We start from the raw sequence: 11,714 nt of genomic DNA, 5'->3' as shown, positions 1-11,714 counted from the left end.
CAAAGTGTTTTACAGACCCTAGTGGGGGTCAGGTGCCACCTTGTGTGGGATGAATAAATCTCCCTACCATGTCCACATTCTGTGTAAAGGGGGCATCGCTTGTACAGACCTGTGAGTGTAGCAGATGGAACAGAGACTGTCCCTAGAGTTACCGAGGGCTCCTGGTAACTGTGGAGCACATGGGGCAGATTTTTGGCAGGAAGATCTGGCACAGAGACGTGATGGCCATTCACCGAAGTTCCATTTCTCTCCTTGGCTGTTTGGGACCTTTCCCCTGTCCGTCTTTCTTTGTCATCCTTTATTTTGTTTACACAGGGAGGGTTATGGGTGAGAGAAGAGGGTAAGTCATGGGGGTTTCTCACTGTCACGCTTTCTTCCCTACTTTGGATGTGCCAATAATGGTAGTTCCGAGTTCCTGGAACTTCTGCTAGTGCCACCCTGACTGGTCTCACCAGAGGGACCACCTACAACATCATTGTGGAAGCATTGAAGGACCACGAGAGGCACAAAGTTCGGGAGGAGGTTGTCACTGTGGGCAACTCGGGTATGTGAACGCCTGTGTTACTGAGGCCCAGGCTCCCCTCTGTGGGATGCTTTTTCTATTTTTTCTACTGACTTGTCCTTTAACTTTGGGAAATAATATTACTTTGTGTAATAGATGAGCAACTTTAAATAATTATGTTCCCCTCATAGTATCCTGGTGTCTTTGTAAAACACACACATATTTCAGAATCCCAAACAGCTATGTGATGATAGACCTGGAACAAGCTTCAGATATTTAGTCTGACACTCTGAGTCTCTGCTCATGAGCACCTTTCTGAATCTGAGTCAATACCGGGAACAGGCTTCCTGACCCCTTTGCCCAGACTGTCTCCATCTCCCCATGTTGCTGTCCTCTTAAGTCATTTTAAAGTCCCCAAACTGATGACCTGCAAAGGACATTCCCCATCTGCAGACATGGGACAGCTGGTGTTTGTTTCTGAAGTAAAATGCTATCAACACAACTCATTTCTGTCCCAAGGGTTCCCTTATTTCCAGTCTTGTTTCAATTTTTTTTCCTGATTACATAGATCCAAAACCTCTATGGAGGTTGAATGGTCATTGCCTCTTCATAGCACCTGGGAAATCCTATTAAACCAGTAGGGTATTACTTGGCTTTTCAACCTGCAACAGCTGAAGATTCACCAAGGAACATAAGTTAGGAAATTATCTGAACTCTAAATCCCCTATCTTCCTACCAGAGGGTTCTCTATCACCAGGCAGTGCTGAATTTTTTCCCTGACAAGTGACTGGCTTTATTTTTAGGGCCAGTTTACTTAATGTCAGCCTCCTTCCTCATTGACTGTGCTGTTTTACATGTATAAACACCAGAGAATTCAGCAGTTGAGTATCTGGGGGAGGGGGAAGGAGCCCTTTTGTGCTAGTTGTAGTATACCCACGGTAACACATATCTTCTGCTTTGTGTGGTTTTACTGGTAGAACGCCACGTGAAAGGAATTTTCAAGAACATGAAGGTTTTTGTGCTTTTTCACCTTTTTTAAAAAAATTCTATCTCCATAACTTTAATCAGGTGGAATTTTAACTCTTGGCTCTTTTTAGGAGGCTTTTTGAAAGTTCTAGTAGCAGTTTAAGTTCATTCTATTTTTCTTTCTGCCTCCATATTCCCAGCAGCAATATTCTGCATTCTAGTCAGGTTCTCCTGGCTTTGAAACATCTCAGCCTTCTTAGTTTCTCCAAAACTCTATTTTTCCCCCCAGGGTGTTTCCTTCTAAAATATTAGGCACTTCAAATATCTCTGGCTTTTGAGCTTTTGATTTTTGCACTGTAAGCAGAAATATACACAGTGAGATTCAAAGACACAGAAGTTAGTTCATTTACTTTTTAGAATAACTTAAACATTCTTTGTTGGTATAAATTATTTTATAATAAACTTTCCTAAGACACAAAGACTGAGATCTTAAGCAACATGAAGAGCCACCATTACATGTTCCTAAGTCATTTATATCCCATTGCTCCCTCTTATTTGGAACAATTAATTTTATTAAGTCCTATAATTATGATAATATGTACAAAATCTCAAAGTTTTGCACTACTAAGCAAAATATACAAAAATAAAAGTGAAGACCACATTATAATGGAATATAAAAATGCTAAAATTTTGCAGTAAAAGCAAAAGATGCCCTCTAATAATTATTCTTTATTTGGTGAGCATTTTCTAAGAGTTAGTAATGGGCCAGAACTTTGAAACCATGATCTCATGTAATCTTCACAAACTCCCAAGCAGGTAGAGATATTTTGAGTATCATCCCTTATTACAGAGAACTATAATATAATAGCTTAAGGTCACTGACGTAGTGACGGAGAGGCATTTTGAGTCTTTGCATTGTGCACTGAAGTTCTTAACTAGCTTAAATTGCGTCAAGATCCATTCCTTGTTCTATAGGCTAGATTTGCAAGAAATGACTTTTTTACAGAGCTGATAACAAAAAATAAAGGGTGGGTTCCTTTGAAGATGCGTTTTCAGGTGTCCACTGGCAACATTTAAGTGTCATTTATTAGAGCAGCTTGTTGCCTTGATAGAACAGATGCATGCTTCTTAATGCTATTGGGATTTTTGTTTTAGATAAAGTCACTACATAGAATAAGGAGTTTTCTTCTTACAGTCCAAAGCCTCCAATAAGATGTCTTTTTATTGCTTTTTCCTCCGTTTCTTCATGTAGTTGACCAAGGCCTAAACCCACCTTCGGATGACTCGTGCTTCGACCCCTACACGGTTTCCTATTATGCCGTCGGAGAGGAGTGGGAGCGATTGTCCGAATCGGGCTTTAAACTCTCGTGCCAGTGCTTAGGCTTTGGCAGTGGTCATTTCAGATGTGATTCATCTAGTGAGTAGCTTGCTTTGTCCATCACTCATCCGTCTGTCCCTTGCAGACCCATGCATTTGCAGTGTGCCAAGGAATCATGTTTGGCAGACATGGGCTCTTCCAAACATGGAGCAAACGAGGGGAGACTGCTTGACTCAAAGTAACATTTTGCATCATAGAAAAATGATGGGAAATTTTACTTGTGGAATAGTGCTTCATTTCAAGGGGGTATGTCAATGCGTCAATGAAAAATAACTTGGGGATGGTAATAGGATTTTTAAAAATTTTCTGTTATGCTAAATGAACGAAGTCACACTCTTGGGAGCCAGGTCGAGTGAGAGATACAAGCAGCCCCAAGTTTCTTTTAATCTTTAGTGTTGAGTGAGCTCAGAGGTAAACATTTATACTCAACAAACACTCTGCCTCTTTCAACACAAACCAAACATGTCCATATCATAGTAACACATACAAACACACATCAGGCACAAGGGAGTACAGGTAATCTATAGATGATTAAGAGAGTCTTCAATCAAAATATATTTGATCTTCAAATTATACAAAAATTGTAATATTTTGTTTTTTAGTTAAAATGATTCAAGGAATTACTTATTATGTTTTAAGATTTTGTAGTAGAATTTATAAACCTTTTATTTATGTTTGTTTTTAGGGGATATATTATTGACAATTGGTTTGTTTTTGTAGATGTTAACCATTATGCCTTACATACAAGCCTTCTAGAGACATATCCAGAAATCATATCTGGACAAATAAAACATAATATTTTAGTTAACTTGTATACCTGAAATGATATGATCCAGACCGAAACAGAAACACAACTAATTTTTTTAATGCAGACTCCTGTGCTCGACCACCTGAAAATGGAAAGACAGGGCAGCTCTAGTGTCATGCTCTTCAGGAGTTGGAATTTTAAACATTTGGCATCAATTAGGTGGTTTTTCATTTATGAAACTGAACTACTTTTAAGTATGTGTATTTATCATCTGTATAAGGAGGTGCAATTTTGGGAGCAGAGCTATAAAGTTGATTTATGTGATTCTTTGGCTCACACTATATATTCTTTGCTTAGATGTCATAATTGTTGATTAACGTAAAGTTTAAGGACTGAGTGACATTGATAAAATGGAAATAGTGTATTGTTTTACAAACTATTGAAGTGTATTTTGTTTCTATATAAACTGTGTAGATTTAAAAGTCATCTTTTATGTGTAATAGTAAAGATGTATAACTGTGGCTATTAGCTATCCTTAAAATCAGTCTGATTTTCAGAGACAGTAACCATTGATTTATCATTTTGTTTGTTTTTGTTGTTTTGATACACAGATTTATTCTTTTTCTCTTCTCATCTACAAAAAACAGGTTGTGGCAAACAGAAACCGGCTGACCTTTGGGTTTTGTTTTTTGTCTGTACTTCGGTTAATTGAACTGTTTTGTATCCTGGATCTCTGAAAACCCAAAGTGACTGTCTAGTCCTAAAATATTCAAATACTACTTTAGTTTTACCTTAATAGTGAGAATTCAAACGAAGGTCACTGACTGTTCTTGTGACGTGACTATGGAGGAATATATTGACTCTTAAAATAGCTCAAAAAATGTTAAATGGTGAACATAATATTTTAAAATCCAACAAAAAAAAAATACTGGTTTGCCATTGAGATGATGCCCTTTAACTTTCCTTACTGTTCCTTCCAGATACCTGGCTTTTAAAATCCTGTGACATACCCCAAGTGTGTTCAGTCTTGTGAGTCAGAACACACCAGTAACTGCCTCTGATTTCCCCCACCCTGCAGAATGGTGCCATGACAACGGTGTAAACTTCAAGATTGGAGAGAAGTGGGATCGTCAGGGAGAAAATGGCCAGATGATGAGCTGCACTTGCCTTGGAAATGGAAAAGGAGAATTCAAATGTGATCCCCGTATGTGGCCACAGATCATTTTTAGTGCCTTGTCAAGCACTTCCGCACTCATTACTGAGCTATAACTCTCAATCAGAGAAACGAGTGGAGACTTTGGGTCTCTTTGAGGAGTGAACAGTGGGTTTGTTAATCTTTTGATTTGGGAAAGCAGACAAACTTCAGAAATGAGCCATGATTTAATGTTAATGATGGCGCTTGAGCACTGCTCTGACCCGAGCTTTTTGATCATTAACTGCATTGAAATGTTATCAGAAAGCTTTATGGGTCTTTAGACTCAACTTTTAATATACAATCTCCACCATCTCAGTTTATTAGATGTAGTTTTTGGAAATGCTCTCCTATGAGGTATACAGTAGTTTCTCTGTGATGAATGATTCCCCAAACATGTGGCGTTTTGGTTGTGATGACACAAATTTAGGGAAGAAACAGAAGCCACCCCCTTAGATGGGTCAAGTCTGTCTGATTATTCTCAAACACACTCCTAACTTATGTCTCCATGTAGATGAAACAACGTGCTATGATGATGGGAAAACGTACCACGTAGGAGAACAGTGGCAGAAGGAATATCTCGGTGCTATTTGCTCCTGCACATGCTTTGGAGGCCAGCGGGTAAGGCTGCCTACAATTTTGATAAGATCAAGATAAACTGACAATTCAGGGTTAAGCTTCTTGTGTGTATGCTGTACCTAATAGTCTAGTGATGCCCCTTATGAAATATTGAAACACCTTATTTCCGCTTGGCACACAGCTTCCCAGGTAAAGCTCCTGAATACTCTTTCCAGTTGCCCCCCATTTGTGATTGTCTCTCTTCCTCGGCAACTTAAGTGTTCAAGTTGGGTAGTGCTGGGCCTCCAGCTTCAATCTAAAGAACAGGTGCCCCTGCAGCATCGTTGTTAAATGTTTTGAATATCACCCCAGATCTAAGAGAGTGCCCTTTCTTTGTATTGTCTCAAAAACATAGAGGTTCCTGCTATAGGTCTGGCACAGTGCTAAGGAATAGGGGTGAAATGAAAATGGTCCCGGCTCTTCAAGATGGGGTAGCTAGAGGCATTAAATTAGCATACATTGAAAGTCAGGCTCATTAAATAAGGTTCTTAATGGGTCTGCCAAGTAATACAGTACCAGGTAGGCTGAAATCAGCATGCAAAGTTTCTTGAGAAAGAGAAATGTAAACTGGCTGGGATTTAGGATGGTTCCAATTGGGTTGAGGGAGGGGAGGAAGCAGAGAGCAGAGTAATCACACCCCTGGGATGGGGAGGGGCTGACTGTCCGGGCTTCAGGGAGCCACCCCTCGGCCTGGTGTCTTGTGGTAAGGAATTAGATGGGCTGTGGAAGTCTGTTATTTAAACCAGTACTTCTCAACCAATTCTAATCTGTTCTACTTCCATATCATGAAAAATGCTGCGCCTTTCTCTTAACATTTGAAATCTCAAAATCAAATGACTCTTGTGACTCTTTAAAAGTAAAGGGACCTAACAGTCCTTTGGTTTCAGTGAGAACAGACCCTCCCGCACAGCCCTCCAGTTCTGATGCGGGAGGAGATGCTCCCCGCTCCAGGATGAGAATCCCTGGTTGATGCCTTTGGCAACAGCCAATTGCAGGGGCCCAGGAAGAAAAGGAGCGTGACAGACAGTGGCCTTTAAAAAGATTAATCTGGCAGCAGGGAAGAGTCTTAAAGGGTCTGCTTCTGTCCCCACCTGAGGACCTGGGGCAGGCAGTCAACTGCTACAGTCTCCCTCCACCCCAAGGGGTTAGGTGGGGCAGGAGGCCCTGCCCATTCCGATAGGGAGAAGCTGCGGAGTCTCTTTCTGTATTTCCCATTAACGCTTACAGACCGTGATCACAGATCTCTCATCTCTGGGCACGGGGTTGGTATAGAAGGAAATGTGATGGGAGTGAGTTTGTTGGGAAGTACTTTTTGGTCTCACTTGGGCATCTCATTATTTACGCACATGAAACCTTTCACGTGTGACACCTCTTCTGGTCTAAAGCAAAGAGCTAAATGAAGCGCCTAAGACAGGAGTGGGAACTGTTATATTTTTAGAGGAAAGCAAGATTCATTGGTTGTCTAAGTAGGCATTTACCCATAATTGTATTTGGCGTTATGGGGAATATGCTTTTCAATGGAGGGATATGTCTGAAATACTGAACTGGCACTATAGAGGAGTGATCTGTATTACTCAGGGCTCTTTTCGCTGTAAGAGGAAAGCTCAGTCCAAGTTAATTTAGGCAAAAGAAGGTTCACAGAACTGAAACGCGTCAGGACCCACCAGCTTGGGGGCCCCTTACTCAATGGCATTGGAGTCTCGCTGTCATGTATTTCCTTTCTTTGTATTGGCTTCACTCTCCAGGAGGGACAGTGACAAAGGTAGCCTCCCTCAGCTCCAGGTTTATCTCCTTCCAGCTTAGGAACGACAATGAGAGGGAACACATTTCCTCCCATTTCTAGCAGAAGCCTCAGGCAGAGCCTCACTGGCCCAGCTTGGTCTCACTCCCACTCTCTGGCCATCACTGGTCGGATAAAGGCTACGTGTCACTGGCTACAGCCATTTAAGAAGCGAGTGGCAATGTGGTACGATTGGAAGAGCATGGCCAGGAGTCATTCAGCTGGGTGGCAGCCCCAACGTCACCAGCAGGTCACTGTGTGACTTTCCCACTCCCTCTGAGTGGGTCACCCTTCTGAGTGTCCTTACCTATAAATTGAACAGTTTTGTCCATGTGACCTCAAGCCCCTTTTATAAGCTCTAGGATTCTAGGAAAACCTTGTCTGTTATCTAGTGGGGAAAGCTTATTAAGGTAGTTGGGGCTGGAATGAGCCTCAGCTGATGAGAGGGTTGGAGGAAAAGAGAACATTTCAGGAGAAAGGAAAAGCAGAAATGGAGGCGGCTCTAAGATATGAGTAGTCAGCCAAAATGTATTCTATGAGTTATACATTCACAAAATCATCATTAAAGTGTCCTTTGCTTAACTGCTTATATTTTGCTAATGAAGAGATGACATTCTTAACACAAGCACTGAATTGTGATGTTCTCATGTTATCATAAACCCCCCCTGACTTCATGCCTCTGCTCCCAGGGCTGGCGCTGTGACAACTGCCGCAGACCCGGGGCTGAGCCCGGTCACGAAGGCTCTCCCGAGCATCCCTACAACAACCAGTACTCTGAGAGATACAATCAGAACTCAAACACTGTAAGTGCATTTGCACCATGAATGTTTCTCCCCTAAATGCAATGTCACATAGTGGGGACTGTTATCTTTTGAATCAACCAATCTAGATTACTATATCCTGTAACATAATTTAGGTCCTAATGTATTAAACTCTTGAACATCACCTGTTATTACCCAGTTTGAGCCTATTGGTAGGTTCTTTTTAAAATTAATTAATTAATTAATTTTTTGAGGTGCCCCCTGCTCTGTAACAATTCCCCTCTCTCAGACTTAAGACCCTTTATAATCTTATAAAGGACAATGGACGAAGGTCTCAAGCTCCTCTAGCTGCTTCAAGCTGGACATGGTTGTTGTCCTACCTACCCTTGGGTCCAGAAATCCCTAATAAGAGTGGGGGTGTGGAGGGGAGGGTGGCCTTCCCACATGGGGAAGGATCGTGCAGACTCCAGGTCGGTTGGCTGTCCCCGGACAGCGGCGTGCTTGGTTTAACAGGCTGGCATCCTTGTTGTATTCTGAGGGCAACAGATTTGGCGACAAAGGTTAAAAGACGTCATTAAAACTATAACCACTAGATGACAAAAGGCAGGGTATTGGTAGGTTCTTAAAGCTAAAACTATTCTCCGACCTGTAAGTAATTGTCTTAGAAGTCCCACCCCCTTTTTTTTTTGGTACACTTTGCAGTATTTGCTGCTAATTCTTCTTCATCGTCTACTTTAACAGAATGTCAACTGCCCCATTGAGTGCTTCATGCCCTTAGATGTACAGGCTGACAGAGAAGATTATCAGGAGTAATATTTCCAACCCAGAAAACCAAGCATGGATCTCCGCCAAGGCCCATCCAAACTGGAGTGACATTAGCAGGCCCCATCTTAGTGTTTGTTTCTTTCTTAAGCCCTTTGCTCGGAAGAGGAACTCCTCCAGCTTCAGCTCAACTCACAGCTTCTCCAAGCATCACCCTGGGAGTGTTTTGAGACTTTTCTCATAAAAGGGGGCAGTACATTGCTTGTTCTGTTCCAAAGTATTCGATACCGCTCAGTATTTTAAATGATTCTAACTTGTGATTTGGGATCAATATGGAAGCACATGCAACAGCCCAGATGCAAAATGTACTGAAATGATATTACCCAAACTTTAAGAAGGAAAGTTACCTAAACACTTCTGCTTCCATTTAACTGTCTGGCCCACAATACTGTAGGAACGGCATGTCCTTGTTACTGTGATGTTTAAAATATTCGCAGTACTCACTTCTTCCAAAATGATTCTAGTAATCACCTAGAAATATCTTTTTCTTACCTGTTATTTATCAATTTTTCCCAGTATTTTTATATGGAAAAAAAATTGCATTGAGGATACTTAGTATGCAGTTGATAAGAGGAATTTGGGTTAATTATGGTTGGTGACTATTTTTTATACTGTACATGCCAAAGCTTTACTACTGTGGAAAGACAACTGTTTAATAAAAGATTTACATTCCACAACTTGAATGCCATGGCTTCTTTTTTACATAAAGACATTTGGGGGAAAAGAATTATAAATGTTCTTTTTCTTTTCAATGCAGCAAACATTTGAAAACCTTTGTGTTCGGCTCTCAAATTCTTGGTGACTTCAGTACAAGTAGTTCTAAATCACTACAAACACAGATACATTTTGTCATTTCATCTCTTCAGTAATGCAGATCGTCCCGTACTTCTTGCTTTACCAGATTTAAGTTGATGCAAGTATTTATTTAACTTGCTACCTAGTTCTTCAGAAATAAAGCTGAAACAATCTTTAGTTCCTCTTTTCTAATCATCATCACTCTTCCCTCCCCAGAGATTGCCTGCAAGTACAAAAAAGGTGACAGATGTTAAAACTACTTGAATAGCATAGCACAGGGAAGTTCTGTCCCAGGGACACCCAGTGGTGTAATTACCTCAATCCAACTTGTCTACATTTGTGGCAGTCAACAACTTCAGGGTCCCCCAGCTGAACAGGGTTTGCTTACTCTTGGTCTACAAAGGCCATTTCCTTTTCAGCTTCACTTTGGGGTAACATCAAAGCTTTGGGACTAAGTATAGCACTCAGAATAACGGTGGCAGTGGAAATAGTCGGTTATCAATTAGTAAAATATTAATAACGCATAAAATACAAGACATGGAAAATATATTTTATATGCTATGTGCAATGCTGAGAAATAGTTCAATAAATACCTGGCAATGAATGTTAAGATTAAACACAGAGGGATTTCCTCAGGTTTGTTTTTAAAAGAAAAAACATTTACATTTGAATTGAAACAAAAAACCACATTTACATTTGAATTCCTTTACAGTTTATAAATGCTTTGATGGTCAGCATCTCATTTGGGATAGTTTTTTAAGTCTAACTTTTACAGAGACTACAGCTCAGATGAGTTGGCCGTGGCAGGACACAGACCCAGACCCCCAGACTTTTCTTTAACATCAGTAATCTTTCTGCTTTATCAGGCCATACACCAACATAGTTGCCCTGTATGTGAGGGGGAGGAAATCACAGAAAGTACAGATCACGGTGATGTTAAATGACGCTCACATGTGTGGGTCATCATAGCGTGATGGAGAATGTGACTCAGTACAAATCCACACACTGCAATGGCGCGTGCCTGAGAGAAGACAGGCGGGTCCTCCATCATTCTTCCTATGTGAGAACATGCACCTCAGGTCCATCCTGTTTAAAGATCTTTATATTTAAAAAAATAAGGAAAGAGAATCTTGGGGTTGAGTCTGACTGAAATTCAAACCACTTACCTAACTACAAACCTAAAAGTATTTCCCACAGTGCATCTAAATAAATCCTGCTGGACTGTATTGAAGGGGAGAGCAAGCCCTTTTGACAACTTATGTAAAAACCAAAGTTTACCAATTAAACTCTTCCAATAGTGAATCAGTAACTACATTTAAATAATCAGAACAGATTAAACCAATTTATGTTTTATTTATAAAAGATTTACATATGCTTATTTTTTTTTTTTTTAAGTCATAATGAAGGTAGAACAGAAATTATCACTGTCACCTTAAATTTCTGTAAACACAAGATCAGGAAGATTAAATAAGTCACCTAAGACAACACAGCCCGGAAAACACAGACTTGAGAATCTTAACTGGTGTCTCATGATTTTAGAACTGACTAATGACTCAGAATCCATGGTTCATTCTTTAGCCAAGACAGGCAAATTGTCTCCATCTGTTCCCTAGCTGATGACAAGACCTGGTATTGTGGTATCTTGTGACCACTGCCTACTGCCTGGCTCAGCTCTGTGATCATTAGTGTTCAAAAGTGATAGCATCATCCCACACTGGTGTGGCTCAGTGGATTGAGAGCCAGCCTGCAAACAGAAAGGTTGCTGGTTCGATTCCCAGTTGGGGCACAAGCCTTGGTTGTGGGCCAGGTCCCCAACTGAGGGTGTGCAAGAGGCAACTGATCAATATACCTCTTGCACATTGATGATTCTCTCCCTCTTCCCCCTCCTTCTCCTTTCTCTAAAAATAAATAAATAAATATACATATATATATATATATAGCCATGGCATCACAGTGCAAGAATGGTAAAACTTTTAAAATGATTTCTCACCAAAATCATTCAAATATAAGAAGAGAGGACTTTCAAATACCTTATAGTTTTTACTGACCCATGTTACTGCTTCCCCTGAGAACTATCTTAAGCAGGCTAGACCGAAAAGACATAATTAAAAGACCGATCAGGATTTAAGCAAGAAATTGCCAATTTCAAGAA

At 40.6% G+C, this 11,714-nt stretch overlaps 1 protein-coding gene across 6 annotated transcripts in view; it reads left to right on the top strand.

Annotated features, from left to right (window-relative positions):
- Positions 1-9,450, top strand: part of FN1 (fibronectin 1) — a 65,192-nt gene extending 55,742 nt beyond the window's left edge. For all 6 annotated transcript variants that reach the window (XM_090283431.1, XM_090283423.1, XM_090283449.1 and 3 more), the window contains 6 exons: positions 406-544; positions 2,721-2,885; positions 4,673-4,798; positions 5,301-5,407; positions 7,874-7,987; positions 8,687-9,450. In XM_090283431.1, coding sequence (XP_090139557.1) covers positions 406-544; positions 2,721-2,885; positions 4,673-4,798; positions 5,301-5,407; positions 7,874-7,987; positions 8,687-8,758 — 723 coding nt within the window. In that variant the 3' untranslated portion in view covers positions 8,759-9,450. The remainder of the gene's footprint in view (positions 1-405; positions 545-2,720; positions 2,886-4,672; positions 4,799-5,300; positions 5,408-7,873; positions 7,988-8,686) is intronic.
- The last annotated feature ends 2,264 nt before the right edge of the window (positions 9,451-11,714 follow it).

The sequence above is a fragment of the Furipterus horrens genome, unplaced genomic scaffold, assembly GCF_987537825.1.
Source record: "Furipterus horrens unplaced genomic scaffold, mFurHor1.1.pri manual_scaffold_1, whole genome shotgun sequence".
Lineage (NCBI taxonomy): Eukaryota > Metazoa > Chordata > Mammalia > Chiroptera > Furipteridae > Furipterus > Furipterus horrens.
The sequence above is the reverse complement of the archived record's forward strand: the minus strand, read 5'-3'. Positions and strand labels throughout refer to the sequence as shown.